This window comes from Polistes dominula, unplaced genomic scaffold, assembly GCF_049000335.1.
Source record: "Polistes dominula isolate Pdom_NZ unplaced genomic scaffold, Pdom_raw_medaka contig_82, whole genome shotgun sequence".
Taxonomy (NCBI): Eukaryota; Metazoa; Arthropoda; class Insecta; order Hymenoptera; family Vespidae; genus Polistes; species Polistes dominula.
This window is the reverse complement of record NW_028301046.1, coordinates 4154738-4175744: the sequence shown is the minus strand read 5'-3', so window position 1 is coordinate 4175744 and position 21007 is coordinate 4154738. Positions and strand designations below refer to the sequence as shown.

Here is a 21007-nt window from a genome sequence, read left to right as displayed (position 1 = left end):
TTTTATTATATTTTGTCAGTCCAATCAGTGGTTGTCATTAAAATTAATTTTTTTTGATTGGTAGATATTTCATATCAAGTATTTTCTTTTGTGTAGCGTTAATGAAACATTTAGCACACGTATTTATTGCTTACGTTGCTTCACCAATCTATTAGTAATCTTCTGCTAATGTAGTAGTGTAGTGTAGTTTTATTACAACTATCAGCTGATTAATAGTATATCTTTTTAGTGATTTACAACTGGCAGATTGGAGAAGTACAAAGTTAGTAGAAAGAACGTATAAGGAAGGTTCGTAAGCAATTTTGTTTATATTTTCAAATTCAATTTAAACAATTTTACAATTATTTATTATTTATATATTTAAGATATCATCCTATAATTGACGTAATCTTTAGAAGATTATTTTAGAAGTTGGCCTTTGAAAAGTGAAACTATGTTACATATAAGGATTGATATAAAATATGCATTTCATTTACTCTAAATTTAATATTATCAAATTATGTATAGATAATATGTTTTAGAACTTTCTTTATAATTATAAAAGCCTAAAAAATCTTTTTATACTTGAATGTTATTATTCACATATAAAAATTAAATTTCTTTTTATATCCAAAATATTATTTAAAAAAAAAAATAGAATTAATAAACCTTAAAACAAAGCAATGATATACACTTTATAATCAGAGATAAAAGATCATTGCCACGTTGTTATCACTGAAATTTTCATAAATATATTGTATTATACTATATTGAGTACATATATATATAATGTGTATTAATTGTTAAAACATCCATTATTTATCAGATTATATATTTTATATCTCCAATATTTTTTATCTTTTTTAATATTTATAAAAAAGAATTGACAATACGATATATAAATAATAGCACAGACAAATATATTTGTATTAACATGCTTGCTATCAATGCTACATATCTGTGCCACACCGATTTCCATTGACAGCTGTCATACATTTATGATAATAATTAACACAAAAAATAAATTCTAGGCTGTGTTTGGAATCTCTTCTTTACAGTATAGTAGCAAATATGTTAATAAAAAAAAAATATATATATATATATAGATAACTTTTATAGCGCATCAATATAATCTTATTATTTGTATTCCTCAGTGATCACCTGTATAACATATAAAGAATTACAATGCGTTTAGTAATTTGTGATACAGTAGACTATGTCTCAGAATGGTCTGCTAAATATGTTTTAAAAAGAATTAAAGATTTTGAACCTAATGAAAATAAATATTTTGTTCTTGGTCTTCCTACAGGTAATTATTATTTACATTTTTCTTATATTTTTTTATATTTATATTATTTTTACTATTACTATTATTGTTACTATATATTTAGGTGGTACACCTCTGGGAATGTATAAGAAGTTAATAGAATATTATAAAGCTGGAAAAATATCTTTTAAATATGTCAAGACTTTTAATATGGATGAATACGTTGATTTACCAAGAGATCATCCAGAATCATATCATTATTACATGTATAATAACTTTTTTAAGCATATAGATATTGATCCCAAAAATGTTCATATTCTTGATGGAAATGCACCTGATCTTGTAAAAGAATGTGATGATTTTGAAAAAAATATTAAAGAAGCTGGTGGAATTGAACTTTTTATTGGAGGTATTATTACGAGAAATAGTGAAAATTATATTGAATGAATTTTAGAATTTATAGTAAGAGTTATTATTATATAATATGAATTTATTCTTAATATTATTAAACATAGGTATTGGACCGGATGGTCATATAGCTTTTAACGAACCAGGTTCTTCGTTAGCATCTCGTACTAGAGTTAAAACATTAGCTATAGATACATTGGAAGCGAATGCTAGATTTTTTGGAAATGATATCTCCAAAGTTCCTAAACAGGCTTTAACTGTTGGTGTTGGTACTGTTATGGATTCCAAAGAAGTTATGATACTCATTACTGGATCTCATAAAGCGTTTGCTCTTTATAAAGCAATAGAAGAAGGAGTTAATCATATGTGGACAGTATCTGCATTTCAACAACATCCACGTACATTAATTATATGCGATGAAGATGCTACTTTGGAATTGCGTGTAAAAACAGTTAAATACTTTAAGGTACATACATATATAAAATGATTTTTATATTTCATAAATGTTTTAATATTATCACTGCAAGATAATTATTTCACATACATTGTTAACTTTACTTTCTGCAACTCCATTTCATTACTTAACTAGTTTAGTTTTGAATTTGTATACTATCCAGGGTCTCAGTGCTGTACATCGTAAATTGATCGAAGAAGATGGAAATACGATACCACGTCGTTCAATAAATGACAGTTAAAATGGTAGTTATTCCCATATTCATTAATATATAATTGCCATACAATATTCCTTGCTTAAATATCCTTGAGATAAAGTAGTCATCCAATCTGGATTATTGGTGATTTTAAATGCTTTTTTTGTCTTCGCTAATTACTCATCAGATAACATTCGCTATAATCGTTTCTTATTGTAACAAACGAATCTCATTTACATGTTTCATCATTTAACGTGCATTAAAAATAATTTTATTAATAATAATCGTTAAAAATAATTTTATGTGTAATCAAATTTTTCAGCTTAATTTAGAAGAAAAATAAATGCATTATGGTTATTCCAGGGTTCTATTTGTAATTATATTTATCTCTTCAACTAAATTTATTCAATTTTTTATTAATTAAATCTTTCGCTTTTATATGTTACGTAATTTTACGTCATAAGCCAGTCATACGTCATCTTATAATGGAGCTGCATTTATCTCTATAAAACATCTTGAATACAATAATTAGTTTATTACTTTAAATCAATAGTACTTTTATTATTACAGAATTTATGGGATATCCATAGCAAGTTGATAGAAGAATCAAACCATGGATTACGTTGATACAATAACCAATACCCTAAGGTGTAATATAAAAGACTTCATATGTGAAAAGGACTCGAAAGAATTGATCTGAAATTTTGGTTCAGACTATAATGGTAAAATATTTGACAAATACACTGCGTCATAATTGTTTACTTATATATTCCTCTTTTATGTGTATTATATTATATATACATATTTGCACACATCTATATACATTCATACATGTATACATATGTTATATATATGTAGAATTTTAAATTGTACAAAAAGTGCAATATTTTTATACTGTTAATATCAATTTTTCATAAAATAAATTTATCCTTTTATCACATTGTCAAATACATATATGTATTTATCGATTGTTTAAAAAAAGAAAAGAAAAAAGAAAATAATTAATAAATAATGAAAAAATGAATATCAAAACCATATCGAATAGTCAATGTGTCTTATACTGTATCCATGAAACTTTGGTCCGTCATTTTGAGTTTTTGTTTTATTTTTACTCATGGGTATACTGATCAAATTTAAGAGAAAAGAAGTAGGTCACTTCGTATACGTACTATATATATATACGTATACGTATACGTATAATATATATAATATATATATACGTATACGTATAATATATATATAATATATATATATTATAATATTTTTTATCAAAATGTAGTGTTAAAAAATTTATACTATAGCACATTGAATTAAAGTAGAAAAAGTTAGTTACAATGGATGTATAATAATTCAGAAAGTGATTCGTCATTGGAATAATGATTACATCATTGTTGAAACATTCTAACATCTATATAACGTTTGGCGCAAGATAGAACGGATGGGAGATTAGTGAGAGATTACTTTATTGCCTGAGAAAAGTACAGAAATGATTTAGTCACATTCAACAGATCATTTGTTTCGGATCGTTTTGTAAAAACCTAGATAAGATACGCGAGAAACAACATTCAACAATTAAATCAAATTGTGTAACACTTCATAGTAATATTTTAATATTATTTCTTTAAATAACGTTACTCTTATTAAATTTATTATTCAAGATAACAAGATTTCAAATTATTTATCAAAACTTTTGTTAATTTAACAATTAAACATGGAAGCGACTCAAACGGAGTTAATGGAAACAAAAGAAATAATATTACGAGAATTGGAACCATTGTTAAGATTAACTTTAGGTGATAAATTGATTGTTGAAAATTACACAACCACATCTTTTTTACCGCCTGGAGAAAATTATGGGAGTACTATTTTGGCTGTGGATGCTGTAATTAAAAAAGAAGGAAACAGTGAACGTCAAAATCTTCATATGATTGCAAAAATGGCCCCTCCAACCGAATTTCAAAGACGAGTTTTTAAAAGTTCTTACACATTTAAAAAAGAAGCATTTATGTATGAACGCCTAATACCCTATTATAGAGATTTAGAAAGAGACTTTGGTATTGATGAAAGTGAATTAATCGATGTTATTCCCAAATTTTATGGTTTCCGTTTATCTCTAGATCCTAATATTGACTTTGATGATAACGCTGTTATTTTATTAGAGAATCTTAAAACACGTGGTTATTATACTGGTAAAAGACATTTAGGCAAGTATATGATATAAATATTTTTTTTAATGTGTGTATATACATATATATATATATATATATATATAAATAATAAAAAATAAAATAAAAGAAAAAAGAATTACGACTGAAATAAAATTGTACGAATATCAAAAATTAAAGAAACGCTCTTTATCCGTATCTTATAATGATCGTGATAATAATCGTTTATCTTATATTTCATAATATTATCATTAGTATGAATATGATAAGATCCACAGATATGTATATCTATATATATATATATATGTTTAAGCACATTAAATAACCTTTGTTGTTGATAAAAATATTTGAAATAAATTTTGTTGAAAAGCAGGCCTCAATGTAGATCATTCTAGGCTAGCAATTCGTACATTAGCTAGATTCCATGCCCTTGGTATCGCAATGAAACATAACAAACCTGATGAATATGACATAATAAGAGAAGGAAGTAAATGTCCTGAACTAGAAAAAGATGGATTTACCGAGTTTCATATACCTATATTAAAACAAATTGACAACAATCCAGTTACTCGAGTTTATTACGATAGATGTGCTGCAGTATTAAAGTCCGACAAATTTTTCGACGAATGGTTGGCTGAACCAAAAGGAACATGGGCTACAATAATCCACAAAGATTTTTGGGTCAACAATATGATGTTTCATAGCGATGAAAATGGTCACGCGGATGACGTGAAATTCATCGATTTTCAAAATTACATGTATTCCAATCCGATCGGAGAGTTATTGTTTTTTTTACATTCAAGTACAGACGACGATGTTAGGGAACATTATCTTGATGAATTAACGGATTTATATTACGATACTTTTATTTCCGTATTAATTAAAATGAACTGTGATATCACACCATACAATCGTAAAGGTTTTGACGAGGGTTTTTTCGATATTTGCAAGATGGAGTTTATACACTTATGTTTCATGCTCAAAATGCTAACTATCGATATAAGTAAAACCAATGTAGATAATTCTAATATTGAAAAGGTAATGGCAAACTATGAAGGTAACGAAATGTTTATTAAAAGATTAGAAGGTGTAATATTATATTTTATAAAACGCGATTGGATTTAGTTGAAATTTTATTTGCTTTTTTCAAATGTTGATTTATTCAATTCGAATCATTTTTTAAAAATATATTTTATATAACTTTTCCTTCCATTCTTTTAATCTTTTTTATTGAATTTTTTATTTTATTTTTATTATTATTAATTGAAAGTATTATAATTGATTTATTTATACTCAAAGTATTATTTAGAATTTTAATAAAAAGATATTTTTAATAATGTATTACAAATGTACAATAAATAAACATGTAAGTAGTATTTTTATTTTTTTATTTTTGGAACCTTTCTATCTCTATTTCTGTTCTTTACATTAGTAACTTCGTAAAAATTGCTTCCTATTTTCTTTCTCTTGTTTGCTCTTTCTATAGCTCTTCTTTGTTTGCTTGTTAATTTAACATGATTAATCTTATTTTGTTTTTCTTTTTTAGACGACACTATGAATATACCACTACTCGAAAATGCTTTTGAACTGAACATTTCGCTGTCACTGGAATCATAATCATCTTCAATGACATCAAATACACTTTGCATTAGATTATCTTTTTCTATAGGTAGTTTAATGTTATCTTCTGAATTTCTTTCATCTTCTGAAGAATTTGTGTTTATTTCAGTTGCGGAACAATTACCGTTACTTTCATTTATACTATCTTCCATAACAGGATTAGTTGTATTTGTTATTGTTTCAATATTATGTTCTTTATTAATATCTTCTTTTTCTAAAGAATTTTCTTCAGAATCTGGTTGCGATTCATTTAATGTATCAGTTATGTCACTAACATCTGGTAGAGAAGATTCAGCATCCATCTCATTATTGCTACAATTCAACTGTTCTAATTCGTTTTGAGTGTAACAAATGTCTTTAACATCATCACCTGTGTACATCAATCCTACTTTAATTTTCCTAAAATCTTGTATTACATTTAATTGTACTTTTGTCAAATCTTTAGATGGTATACTTTGATCTTCTTGTTCATCTGTTTCAGTAATAGTGGCTGTATCATTTTCAGTAGGTATATTCTCCTCTTCTGTTGTAGGTTTAGCTAAAGGTTCTTCAAAACCAGGTGGTGCAACATAAAATGGCAACTTTCCACGCTGCCAATCGTTAAGAACCATTCGTGCTGTGATCGTTATATCTGGTTCTCCTTTCTTCAAAAGTTTTCCACTTTTACGAGCTAATTTTTCCAAAAAATCTATATGATCAGTCCAATCTTCGATCTTATATGTTTTACGTAAATATTCAGCCTTTACTCTTTCTAAAACTGTACTGACATAATCTTCTGGATTTTGAACTAGTTCAACTCTTACTACACCCTTTAAAACTTTTTCTGTATCAGTTTCTTTAGATGGATAAACTACACCTGGACAATCTATAAGATATATACGACGCATTAAAGTGATGTATTGCCATACTTTAGTTTCTCCTGCTATTGGTGCTACTTTACAGACCTTCTTTGATCTTAATGTATTAATGATCGAACTTTTTCCAGTATTTGGATATCCAATAAAACCTACACTAATTTGTTTTTTATCTACATGCAATTTAGCAAATTGACGCAGTAAATTAATAAGAGAACCTTTACCAAACGGATTAGTTAAAGAAGCATGAAATGCTACTGTTGGATATTCTGAGCTTAGAATTGCAATCCATCTTTGTGTCACCCAAGTTGGAACAAGATCAACTTTATTTAAAATGAACATTAAATGTTTGTGTGGCTTTTCTGTTCTTAAATATTTTTCTACAGGAGGAGATCTAGTTCCCATAGGATCTCTTGCATCTAATACTTGTAATATTACATCGGAAGAATCAATAACTTTATATAGTTCGTTCCAAATTCTTTTGCTTTGTCCTGCTGCCATTACCCAATCCCTTTGCATGTCGCGTATTCCAGTATCTTCACGAATCAAATCGTAATCTTTAGAATCTTTATCTTTGTTATAAGTTTCTTCTTTCTCTTCAGCTGATTTTTGTAATTCATCATAAGTTGCAATGGCTAAATTCGGTCGTTTCCTTAGTTTCTTTGGACCAAATACGCTTTCAAAACTTTCTGTATCTAACAAATGTACCCTTGCATTTGCAGCCTTCTGTTGAAGTAAAGTTACAGGCAATTGTGTAGGTTTCATTACTACTTTGTAAGGATCACTCATAGCAGCTCCTAATTCGCTTTGGAATTTCTGAAGAGCATTTTGAGATATTACTCTAGAGTTACCGAACCATCTTTGAGAAGGTTCAACGCGGGACATAGTACCAGGTGCATGCCAACCTTGAAACGGTGCTGGACTAATAATTTTACCTACACGATTACGTTTAGGTTTTTGATTACGATACATTTGTAATCTTTTTATTGTTGCTTTAGTTCTAACTTTAGCAACACCTTTTAACCCTTCAGTTGGTCTTTCAGGGTTCATACTATGGCCGGAACGGTTAAAACCTTGTTTCCGAGGAGCTTTATTATCTGCTCGTGATTTAGCCATTTTTATTATTATAACTATAACACTTCTATTTTAATATTCAATATAAAAATATTTTAATAAAACTAAATTAAATTGTTGAGGTTATCTATATGGTTCAGCACGTATTATCCACCATACTTAATTACACTGCACCCTCTGGTGTGCTATTTGTAAAATATTAAACTATTCACTAATTTTCATTAATATATATTTGTTAAACACTTCTATTTTAATATTCAATATAAAAATATTTAAACTAAATTAAATTGTTGAGGTTATCTATACGGTCCAGCACGTGCTATCCACCATATTTAATTACCCTGCACCCTCTGGTGTGCTATTTGTAAAATATTAAACTATTCACTAATTTTCATTAATGTATATTTGTTATTTGTTAAATTTATTTATTAAATGAAAAAAGTCGAAATTTTCAATGATCAATAATTTTTATATAGATCATTACACGTAGAATATTAAATCAAATATTAATCATAGTAAAAGTAAGACCAATAGCAATAAATGACAATACATATTAACCAATTGCATTGCCGTATCAGTTTAAAATTTTGTAAACGAGTTTGCTTTCAACGTGGCAATGACGAACAATTTTTTTAATCTTTAAACTAAGTGTGTGTGTTGTGTGTGTATGCTATATATAATATCGAATAAATGTATTAAACACGTTTGCATATAAAATTACGTTTGGAAGAAAAAAAATATAAATATTTATTTATTTTAATTTATTATTCATAAATTTTATTAATGTAATGTGTAAATTATGAATTATTTATTGATTTAAAAAGAAAATATTGTAAGGAGCGTAACTACGTGTTATTATACATATTTAAAAATTAATTTTTATGAAAGAGGATCTTATGTCTTCTAAGAGTAGTCTATGGTCATGATAGTTATTGGCATAGAATTCTTTAATCTTTCCTCCATGTGTCAAACTAACCATGTTTAGACGTGTTAATCATTATAGATGTTAATTAGAAACCCGAAAAATGGTGTCGATTATTAAAAATCAGTTACTTAAACATTTATCAAGGTATTGACAAGACCATGTTTTACATTATTTTCTACAAACTTCAATATCATGTTAGATAAAATCGTTCTACCTTTGATCTATGATAGAAAAAAAACACATTAATTGAAAATGTTTTACACATTCAAATCAATGTTTGTTTATATATATTTATTTAGGAATCATATTTGTTGATAATGAAGTATTGTATTTATTTTTCATAAATCATTTGGATAATATAAATTTGTTTCTTTTTTGTTCAATAATTTTGGACTCACCTGATTTAAATGATTGATAAAATCATTTAAATCTTTTTAAGTTTTTCATATAAATAAAAATTGATTAATTTTTCTTATGTTTTACAGATTTACAAAAAATCTATCAGCTGATAAAATAAATTTGAGTACGTTTAAGGGAGAAGGAGAGTTAACTAATTTAGAATTAGATGAAATAGTTCTAACCGATTTATTAGAATTACCATCATGGTTACGATTAACAAGTGCTTGGTGTAATAAAGTTTCTTTTCGTATACAATGGACTAAGTTAAAGAGTGTTCCTATTTTGTTGGTAATATATATTATTTATACTAGTTAAATTTATATATATGTATATATATATATTATAAATGACAAAATTTGATTATTTTTTTGTAGAAATTGGATGAAGTCCATATAGAAGTAGAAACATGTGAAGACTTAAGGAATATGTCTTCCAATCAAGGGCTATCATCTTACGCAGGTCCAACAAAATATTCTCTTATTCATAAAGTCATCGATGGCATTACGGTTAATGTTAATACAGTGTCAGTTACTTTTAAAAGTCCTGCTTTTATTGCATCTGTACAGGTAATTATATTTATGTATATAATTTGTATATGTGATAATTATGGAATATAACAATCTTGATTAAAAAATATAGATGAATCGCATTGTCGTTGAATCTAAATCAGCTACATGGCAACGTTGTGACTTAAGAACTACAAGACTAAAAGATCCAGATCGTGGGCAGTTATTGATTTTTAAGGAATTAGAATGGCAGACTGTAAGAATAGAAGCTCAAAGTACTAAAGATACTAATTTAACGCCTCTTCGTTTACTTACTAACCAAGCGAGATGTTTAATTACTATAAAGAAAAGAATATCAGGTGAAATATATTGTGACACGTTTTATTAATATTTCACAATGCTAATTAAAAATTGTACATAATTTAAATAATTATTTTTTATTAGATTGCTTTATCATGGGTTCAAGACTGATACTCATATTAGATGATCTCTTATGGGTTTTAACAGACTCTCAATTAAAAGCAGCATTACATTTCATAGATTCTTTAGGAGGTCTTATAGAAAAAGCAACTATGTTGGAGAGAAAAACAAAAGCAGCAAGAAAGTTAGAGGTGTGTTTCACTATCATTACTTCTCATGAAGTTTTCTTTAAGATATTTTTTATAATGAATATAAAGAAATATTTATGTATTTTTCATTTTTCAAGGTTTTACCAGAATATCAAGCACAAATTTCTCAACAAAGTAGAACAAAAAATCAGTTTAATACGCCAATATCTAAATTATTTTCAAAATATGATGTTGTGGAAACGTCTTATCACTTTTGGTCTCAAAGAATCGATCTTCATTTGTGCGATGATGTTGGTGGTGAGTTAAAAATTATATTATTATATTAGATAATAATTTGTATCTGTAACATATTAATATCATTTACATAATAGGAGGTAGGTCATTACATCCTGATTTGAGGGATGGTGGTGCTCTGCAAATATCATTAGTTAAATTCTATATTGATTATTATCCGTATCATCTCGCAATGGCTGATAGAAAAGATTGGGTTAAATATAGAGAAAATGCTACACCTCATAGTCAATGGTTACAACAATCGTTGAGTTCTTTTAGAAGCCAATTTATGGATTTGATTGATTCTGGTAGAACACAACATTCTCCATTAACAAGAAGTCAAGGAAATGTTACAGGTTTGAATGCTCATGTATATTTATGTAGTGACAAAATTTATAATATATTTATAATTATAATATTTATTTTTTTCAAATGATATAGGCAGTGCTACAAAAAGTTCTGGAGAAACTTTGGAAAAAAATAGTCAATCACAGGGTGCAAATGTAGGATCTCAAGAACAGAAAAAGTTTCAAGGTTCTAGCGGAAATCCAGTGAAAAATTATGTTCTCGAACAGCTTGCTAAATTAATGACAACTTGTATTATCATTAGAATTGATGATTTTACATTGTTCAAAGTTACTACCTCATCACGCAAGTCTGTACCAAAGGAATTTATTACAGGTATTACTATTTTACTTTCTTTCTTTCTTTTCTTTTTTTTTTTTAAATGTTTCAGGCTTTTATTATTATTATTATTTTTTTTTTAATATGGAATAAATTGATGTAAAGCATTGGATTTTTAAATTTTCTTGAAAAACACGAGAGCAAAGTTTTTGTTATACAGTTTATACATTATTATGCTCTATGAGAATTCTAGTTTTTAGTTTTGAAAGTGCATTATTAATTATTTTATTTGGTAATTATATAGCTCAAACGAGGAAAAAACGTCTATCAGGTATAATACCAAGTAAATGTTGTGTGCTTGTTTTTTATGTAACATTTGAGTGTTACACTCAGAAGGTAGTTTACTACAAAATTAATTTGCTTTTGTAATTACAAAAATATATACATTGACTTAGTCTACAATTTCATAAAATAATTTAATTAAACAATACATTAATATATACGATCATAAATAAATTTCATTTATTTCATTACTATGTTCTTTCTAGTTATCATATCAGAGCCGCTTCATTACATTAGTAATTTATGCATACAAGTAACATTGAGCAATAAAACATGTCTTATCAACTTTGTTAGATAAACTATATTTTTACTTGGGATTATTCAGCATGCACAGCATGTTAACTACAAATGAATATTATATATATATATATATATAAAAAAAATATAAACCATACATTTTATATTTAAATCGATATTTTTGTTTAGGTGATCGAGATAGATTCTGTCTTCCCGAAGATTTAACTATTCTTCATGCAGAATTTACCTACTATTATTATCCCGGAGATATAACTTTTCCATGTAAGAATACGTAAATGCATAAAAATATATTTATTTGTTTTATTTTATTAATTATTAAAATGATTTTGCAAACATTATATAATTAAATGTAAAAACAACTATGTACAACCAATTTATACATTTCATTTGTTGCAGTACCACCGCCAAAATTTTATGTGCAAGTAAATCCAATTCAAGTTAACTTTGATGTATGCTCCTGCCTTTGGTTTAATTCTTTTCTATTAAATCTGCACCATTCGCTAATGAAAAAGGATGAACCAGCAAATTTAAAAAATATGATGTATTTTGATGTCAAGATAGAAGCTATTCTTCCAAGAGTAAGTCTTTTATATTTTAATATATATTTTTTAACAAATATTTTAATTCTAATATTTTGCTTTAATAACTACTTTCAGATAGTTTTTGAAAATCAGCAAGATTATCCTAATCAAAAAGATAGACCTAAATCCCTACATATTCAGACTTCTAGAGCATCAATTACAAATGTTCGATCAGTGGAAAGATCTTCAAGAGCTGATTTAGCACAATGTTTAAATACATTTCAAATGGGTCAAATGTTTTTCGGAGCTGAATTTCCAAGCAAAGAGAATGATTTTCATGTTGTAACTGATAAATTTTTAGCGCATTGTGCAGGTAATTTTTTTCAAGTTCTCTTTTTTATATTCTTTTATACAAAAATTAATTTCTTAATAAATTTGTTGTTCTTTTGTGTACAGGTACAGATAATATTAGATCTGCTCCATCAAATTTTACTAGTAATTCGGTGAACGAATTAATTCGACAATTACATCGTGAATTTTTATGGACAGAAGCGAAAGATGTATGGTGTTGCAATTTAGAGCCAGTTTGGGGTGACTTTTTTGGTGCAAGGGCAGTAGGACAGAATCGTCCAGTACCATTTTTCGATGCATTTCCTTTAACATTTTGGTGTCATATGAATTTAGAACCAGTAACAGAAACAAAAAACACTTTATCTGCAGATATTCATGGACTTGCATATATAAGCAATTTAGTTAGCGTACAAATAAATCATTATCAATATCTTTTTTTATTAAGATTGTCAGAAGTTTTATCTGAATTGACAACGTATTTAGCTATTGATTCAAATAAGATATTGAATGTTGAATCTGGTGGTTCATTAATAATTGGTGCATTAATACCACAAATAGAGGTGACATTTGTAATGCCTTCGCATACACCTGGAAAAGAAAATTCTGGTGGAGATTTGGAATCCGTTGTACCTGATTCATCTAGTATAGCAGATGATTTTGCTGGATCATCTTCAGCTTGGCACAATTCTACGCAAGTCAGTGCAAAGGTTGATTTTAGTATTAAGAAAATGAACACAAGCAATGATGTTGAAACACCACAAAGTGAAATATCATCGATGTCAATGGATTTTGCACATCCTGTTGTAATAGAACAACCTATTGTTACATTTAAACAGAATGGCAATACAGATAAACGTGAAAATGTGCAAACAAGTATCGCTCATGAAAAACCTCATATGATTACAGAAGAGGAAAGTTTATCATTAAAACAAGGAGGAGATGCTATACAAAAACCTAACAAACCAGATTTGATATCAAATACACCTTTCATTCAAAATAATTTTAACGTTGGTTTATCTTCTATGAGAAAAGGATTTAGTAATTTAATGACGTCCATTGATTCTGCTTTAAAAGCATCTCCTGAGGATGGTAGTAGCGATACTGTATCTATGAGGAGTGATTTAAGTTCGGATAGTGAAAATTATGCATTAATTACTCTTCAAGATCAAGAGAAATCGGATGGAATATTTGCGGTTGATAATAACATTAGAATAACTGCTGTGGAAGAAGCAAGCGAAGTTGTAGAAGAAACTCCAGACACACAAAGTGAAAAATCTATTGACAGCGTTTGTAAAAGAAAAGATATAGTAAATATTCCTACTTTATCTTATATGTATCTGTATATATAATATTATTGTTTATTACATCATTATGTATTTTATTTATAGATATCTGTTACTACATTTAAATTATCCAAAGTAGAATTTATTACACAATCTTCTGGTTACTCATCAGCAATAAAAGTTCAAGTGTCTAATATAAAAAATAATGAATGTTCATCTATACCATGGGACGAATTTCAGGTAAGATATACATATCATTTTAATTTAAACAATATGCGCATTTATTTCTGATTATGCACAAGAATGTATGTTTTCAATTGAGTGGGTATAAGCATAAGTATATAATTTTAACATTTTCTCTAGTCAAAGCTTAAACACTTTTTTCAATTTTTACAAACATAATTTTGGAATAATTTTATTTTTTATATATATATATTTTTTTTAATATACATATATTTCTTTGTAATTATGATCTATTTATTTTTCATTGCTAATTTAACTAATCTAATTAACATTTATATTTCGAATATTTTATTCGTTAATAAAAATTGCATATGATAATAATTCTATATGAATTAAAGTGATATAAGAAACAATGCATTTGCGTAGATTCATATGCAATGTTTAGTTATTGTGTGCAATACACACTATCATGTCTTATATTATTATATAAACTCATGTATTTAAATACATATTGATATAAATATTGTCTTTTAACTTTTTTGCATGCTTCTCTCCTTCGCGTCTCTCCTTCTCTTGTGAATGTTTTTAATGTGGCACTTGTGGCAGGTCAAGAGAAAGGTATTGGCAGAATATTCTCATACATATTTTAAATATTTAAAAGTGCATGTTAATTTTTTCATAAGAATATATGGTAATATGAATTTGAATTTTTGTATTCTTTATTTATAAATTCATTTTAAGAAGCTGAAAATATATACGAATTATAATTAGATATTAAATTAGTTAGACAAAAAAGTTTAAATGTTTATTATGCTTGTGGTGCTGAAATAAATGTAGATTATTTACATAATATGTAATTTTAATCAATGTATATGGATAAGAAATTTTTAAGTATAAAATAGTCTTTATTGTATAATTTTTTATTTACATTGCTGTTTATTTTTCTCGTATTTTTTATCTTATGCTTTAGTTCTTCTTTAACTTTCTCATATTTTTTAACTTATGCTTTACAAAATTACATTCTGTTCTATCTCAGGTGTATGTTTTAATGCGATAATAATATGATTGTGCTAATCGATGTAAGTTTATGTGTTACTATGCTTGAAGAGATGTGCTTATTTTTGAACTGTTTAAATTATTAATTGATTTGTTTTATGATAATGTAGCAAACTTATTATTAGGATTATATAAGAAAGGAAAAATCAGTGTTTATAAACAAAAAGTACTCATTGCACCAATCTGATTTATTATATTTTTTTGCTAGACTAAATTCAGCTCTCGATCAAGAGGTTGGACCGAACTACCATCAGATTCGGATTGTAGAACGTGCATCAAACTACGTTTAGACCACGATTTAAAAAATAAAGAAGATTCATTGAGACTGTTCCAAGCTTGTCAGAGTATTAAAAATAATTCATTGGAAGATAATAAAATAATCAAAGAGCAAGCCAATGATATTAATTTACTGGACAAGCAGAGCATCATGGATTTGTTTGAAGATAAATTGGAAATTAATGTAACTGACTTAACTATGACACTGTCCATGAGCTCTGTTACAGGTTTAGCGGATTTAGCAGAGGATGAAATTATACCTAAACCTATTCCAATGCAGGTAATTTAATATATTTTATTAATTATTCAAATTATTTTTATATTCAAAGATATTATATAAATGATTATATTTATTTTAGATATATCTGGAAAGAATATTTCTTCATTTGAATGAAGATCGGCCTCCAACCAATATAACATCACCAGGTCCAATTCCCATACAATTAAATATATCAAAACTTAGAATAGGAAGGGATTTAAGTGGTGCCTTTAATATTGAACCAATTGGTAAGTTAAAAAAGCATAAACTAATGCATAGAATAAGTTTTTACTGCCACTTGCAATCTATCGCATATATAATTTTTATGTTGTTATAATATTGACATTATTTCATATTTAGTTTATCATTCATGAGTATAATATAATGTATATACCCCAGTGAACTTTGTAAATAAATAATATATGCTTAATTATATATAATGTTATTTTTATGTAGGTTTATATATTATATGCAAGTGGCAGAATTTTGTTTTCAAAAAATTGATATTATATATTGCGTAATTGTCCAGTGCACTCAGAAGGCCTTTCGAATGTGAGCATTGGTATAACACAATTAGAAAATCAGCTTTAATTTTTGTTGCTTACTTCAGCACAGCTTAGGCTAGTTTTTTATATATCTGTATATATCTAGTCATAATATATAAAAATATATATTAATAGGTTTGCACTATTAGCAAGCATGTTTTCAAGTAAAATAAAAATATATATATATAAATTAATATTTATTTTAAATTTGAACTCAATAGAAGCTTCTTTGAAATATTATTACAAAATGAATATAAATAATAACATCATTTGATTATAATTATATTATTTTTTAAATATTTTTATATCTTTTATTTAATATATATAATTATTATAAACTAACATTTTGTCATTTTCAAAATATACAAGCATGAATATTAAAATTAAACAAGAATAGCTTGTTATAGTATTTTATCTAATTTTTATTTTATTTATTTAGCTAGCATGTGATAGAACGAGCTAGACAACAATTATATTTTAAGAATATCAAAAGTAATTTGATTTTTTACCTCATGATAATATGACACATGATGTCTATGTATTAAAAAGTAAATTTTTTCTTTTTTTTTACTAACACATTATTATTCTATGATAAATATATATATGAATATATTAAAAATAATATTTTTCATTTTTACAGTAACTATATTGGATAAGAGTAATTCCCATAAATTAAATCCAAGTGGTAACAATCAAATTTCTAAAGACGAAGAGCGTGAAATAGAATTGAATTCTTTAAGACAAACAAGTAAACAATTGAAATCTGATAACGAAGAGCTCAAACGACGTCTTGGAACTTTAGAAAGACTTTCGGAAGAGAATGCAAAATTATTACGTATAAAAGAAGAGTCAGATATGATTAAAACTCATTACAATTCTGCGCAAGAGAATATCGCATTACTTATTAAAGAAAAACAAGTATTACGAGAAACAATAACGGAGCTTCAAAATCAAATAATGGGTAATGGACCAGGAGGTAGTAATAGAACATCATGGTCTATCAAGAGATAGCATACTGGCTGTTTTAATTGTTCTAAATGTTGCAGTTCTGGTAAATCATGAGTTTTATTATTATATTCGGGATATATAAATCTTTATTTTCTTTTATAATGTAAGAAATGCATATAGTGATTTTCAAAAATAGTTTGTAGGTCTTTGTTATATATATATATTATATTTTTTTATTTTATATTAAACAAAAAAGAGAAAAAAGACAAACAAATAAACAGGAAGAGTACATGAACTTTTATATTTTTAGTTCCTCAAAAGGCTATAATCTCCTATTGATTGCAATCAGAGCCATAAACAGATCTGTGTTTGTCACAGACTAGGATGATAGGAATGTTTCTTCCAGAGTGTGGCTTTACTTGTAACTATAATTATTGTAATTGTACTATATTTATCTGCCATATATAATGCTAGTAACTGCCGTTTATTTTAAATGCAGAATGACAAAATGAGGCAGTAAGTAAATATACTTATATATATCTAATCATACATGAAATGTCATATTTGCTTTTATACAAAATGGAAAAAAGTGATCGTAATAATTAATGTCTCTCTTTGGCATTTTTATTAAATGAAAAGATAATGGAAGATAACTATATATATGTATACGTAATATGAATATACTTTATGTTTATAGGTATAATCAAATATATGTTTCATAGTAAAATTATTATTTTAAAGGAATTGTAATTAAAAAAAAGTATTATAAGGTTTATTGAATGATTATATATCCTAGCAATTTTGATTTAAATTGAATAGTAAATATTTCTTTTGATATTATATATTGTTTGTTTATATTTTACTTTTTTTTCTATACAGCAATAGTAACATTTTACATAGTGCAATAGTTGGTATAGATAAAATTTTATTGTAATTTATAAATGTACTATATTGAATTGATATAAATATTGTATTTCATTTAAATTAGAAATATATTTTTTCTTTTTTATAATATTAAAATTAATATGCATCAAGCAATGAAAACTAAAGATAATATCTTAAAATACGATAATTCCAGATGCCCAAAAGACTGTTTAATATTTACAAAATTTTCTATATTACTTCTTATTCTATTTAAAAAATATTAGATGAGGATATATATATATATATAAGTTATATTTCTAAGGTTCATAATATCCAGTTTAAAATGTTGCTTTTTATGTTTCGTAGATGTGTTATATGCGTATCTATAATAAAGTAGTAAACTATGTTCAACTATAGAAATGTTAATATATGTATATACATATGTTTTAGAATTTCTGTTAGCTTTGTGTTTTTATGCAAGTTTGGAAATAGATTGCTGGTCAATCCCTGATAAAAAAGAAAGTAGTAATATATTTTTCTAGCGAAGCAGTAATAAGAAAAGTAGTTGAAAAAATTTGATTTCATATATAAATATAAACTTTCCTTGTTTTTCTTCAAGCTACTAAAATGCATCTATATTATGTACATGCATAAAATACGCAAAAAATTAAAAATTTATTAATGTTTTTTTATTTTTAAGTATATGTATGTATATACATATATATACATATATTACAAAGTACATATCAACTATTACAAAATTCATTTATTTCAAATGTTTAACATGCTTAGTACATTGAAATCATAAATATTTTATGTAATTTGCAACATAAATGTTATAACACTATATTAAAGAAGATACAAAAATAAAATACGCATTTAGATTTGATTTTTAAAATTATAATTGTTTGCAAATAATGTCAGTAATAATTGTATATATTATATTAAAAGAAAGATATGTAAATGTACTTTTGAATTCAGTTTTACGATTTAGGTTTGACTATGTAGTTACATTAGCATAAGAAAAATAATTAGAAACGTGTGTGTATATTTATGCTCAAGATTGCATATACATAAATTTACACACTTGGAATTCTTCTACTATTTCGACCTATATTTTAATGTATGCGTAACATGTACAATAATACAAGATAGTCAGAGAGTGATATAGTGATTTATATAGTAATTTATATACATATAAAAATTAATCTATAATATAGATTATTGTGAATGCGATATGAAATCAGTCCATTGGGAATGCTTGGAAATACTTATAATTTGATAAATGTAATAATAATATTCTTTAATAACTGTTTTCCTTTCGTTATATATAGTATACTTGACGTGATATAATTGTACCTATATAATTTCATTAATATTTTTAATGTGAATTATTTTATAATAAGTATACTATATAAAAATGACTTCTTCCATATGATTTGATAATGAATTTTAATTAATATTCATATAGTTCAATAATTCTGAGCATTCAGTATGTGTAAAATTGTTTGGACAATATTTTTGGCTGTAGTAAGAGGTCTAATAGTTTTTGAAATTTATTCAATACATATTATTAGAGTTAGTGAACGCATAGTTTTGATTTTATACTTTAAAAATTATTATATTCATGCCTTATGCATCTCATTGACTGTTATTTACTTTAAATAATATGATAATCGAAATGATTATATTGCCCATTTTGAAATAGTGATGAGATATTAATGAAGGAAAAAGTCCATACAATTTTTAAATATGATTGTACATTTAAATGATTACATCAATGAAGGAATCTTAGATTAATTTGTACTAGTTGATTAGAACATTCAATGTGCTTGGAGATTGTACATACAATCATTAATCTGTTTTATTCTACAGAAATTGAATTAGAAAGGTTGTATGCTAGCGATTGATTGTTTATTGTTTGTAGTTGTTTCAGAGCCATAGTAAAGTAGCCATCCTAAATATATATAATATTTATATATATATATATATATATATATATATATATATATATATATATATATATATATATATATGTATGTATGTATGAATATTTAATATACATAGTATATCTTTAAATAAAAGTATGTTTCGTAAATTGATATCTTGCATTAGTTTAAAAATATGTTAATGCGAAATAATGTCAAGATATCTACAGCCATAATTTACGAAATGTATTGTTTTACACAAATTTGGAAAAAAAAATATATATATATATAATAATTTACTTAACATAATTTCAATGAAAATATTAATCAAATTCCAAGAGTATGTTACGTGGTATCAATTCATGCGCCAAAATAGAATAATACATGGCTTTGTTTAGACCACTATTATTATCATCAAATAATATTATTACGTTATTACTTTTTTGTAGGGTAAAAAGTGGAATTAGTTTCGCATAAACAAAAAACAAAAAATAAGATACATTATTAATAGTCCTAAAATAGTGTAAGATAATATATATTTACTTAACGTTTAAAGTGGTTTGTGTCAAATGGTTTTTACGAAGCTTTCATATTCACACTGCTTTTGTTATATTTGTGTACTTTAATGCACTTAAAAATCACTTGGTTATTATGATATATATATATAAATTTAAGAGAAGGGACATTTTTAAAGCGACGATAATGTAAAGTTGTTTGAAGTTTTAAAGGCATAATAAAGAGAATAAAAAGATAATAAAAAAATGATAATAATACAAATAAAACCAAGAAATCACTGACAATGAAATGTCGATAATATTATAACCTTCATTTTCCTATTAAAAGTGTATCAAATAAACGTAGAGTTTATTAAAATAATGTA

At 25.9% G+C, this 21007-nt stretch overlaps 4 protein-coding genes across 10 annotated transcripts; 3 read left to right on the top strand and 1 right to left on the bottom strand.

The window, feature by feature from the left end:
* Nucleotides 1-77: 77 nt before the first annotated feature.
* On the top strand, nt 78-3339 carry Oscillin (glucosamine-6-phosphate isomerase Oscillin). Of its 2 annotated transcripts, XM_015336357.2 has the most exons (6): nt 78-288; nt 1134-1288; nt 1371-1655; nt 1762-2120; nt 2272-2353; nt 2875-3339. In XM_015336357.2, the coding sequence occupies exons 2-5, from the start codon at nt 1165-1167 to the stop codon at nt 2347-2349; spliced, it is 846 nt and encodes a 281-aa protein (XP_015191843.1). In that variant the 5' UTR covers nt 78-288; nt 1134-1164; the 3' UTR covers nt 2350-2353; nt 2875-3339. The 2 variants fall into 2 exon arrangements, with proteins under 2 accessions (XP_015191843.1, XP_015191844.1); XM_015336358.2 differs by lacking the exon at nt 2272-2353 and having other exon boundaries at nt 79-288.
* Nucleotides 3340-3571: 232 nt separating this feature from the next.
* LOC107074691 (uncharacterized) lies at nt 3572-5845 on the top strand. Its single transcript, XM_015336356.2, has 2 exons — nt 3572-4508; nt 4843-5845. Exons 1-2 carry the CDS (start codon nt 4016-4018, stop codon nt 5592-5594), a joined length of 1245 nt encoding a protein of 414 aa, XP_015191842.1. The 5' UTR covers nt 3572-4015; the 3' UTR covers nt 5595-5845.
* Nucleotides 5829-8373, bottom strand: Ns2 (nucleostemin 2). The gene has a single exon (XM_015336359.2). The coding sequence runs from the start codon at nt 8057-8059 to the stop codon at nt 5849-5851; it is 2211 nt and encodes a 736-aa protein (XP_015191845.1). The 5' UTR covers nt 8060-8373; the 3' UTR covers nt 5829-5848.
* A 292-nt stretch (nt 8374-8665) lies between these two features.
* Nucleotides 8666-20917, top strand: LOC107074663 (bridge-like lipid transfer protein family member 3B). Of its 6 annotated transcripts, none has more exons than XM_015336317.2 (19): nt 8666-9086; nt 9428-9629; nt 9716-9907; nt 9981-10206; nt 10292-10458; nt 10554-10713; nt 10788-11045; nt 11131-11370; nt 11618-11644; nt 12082-12174; nt 12310-12491; nt 12570-12807; nt 12891-14092; nt 14174-14308; nt 14858-14869; nt 15516-15863; nt 15943-16090; nt 16299-16394; nt 17028-17043. In XM_015336317.2, exons 1-18 carry the CDS (start codon nt 9043-9045, stop codon nt 16361-16363), a joined length of 3939 nt encoding a protein of 1312 aa, XP_015191803.1. In that variant the 5' UTR covers nt 8666-9042; the 3' UTR covers nt 16364-16394; nt 17028-17043. The 6 variants fall into 6 exon arrangements, with proteins under 6 accessions (XP_015191803.1, XP_015191804.1, XP_015191800.1 ...); XM_015336318.2 differs by having other exon boundaries at nt 8667-9086; nt 16372-16394; nt 17028-17168; XM_015336314.2 differs by lacking the exon at nt 16299-16394 and adding an exon at nt 17646-20917 and having other exon boundaries at nt 8669-9086; nt 17028-17438.
* Nucleotides 20918-21007: the final 90 nt, after the last annotated feature.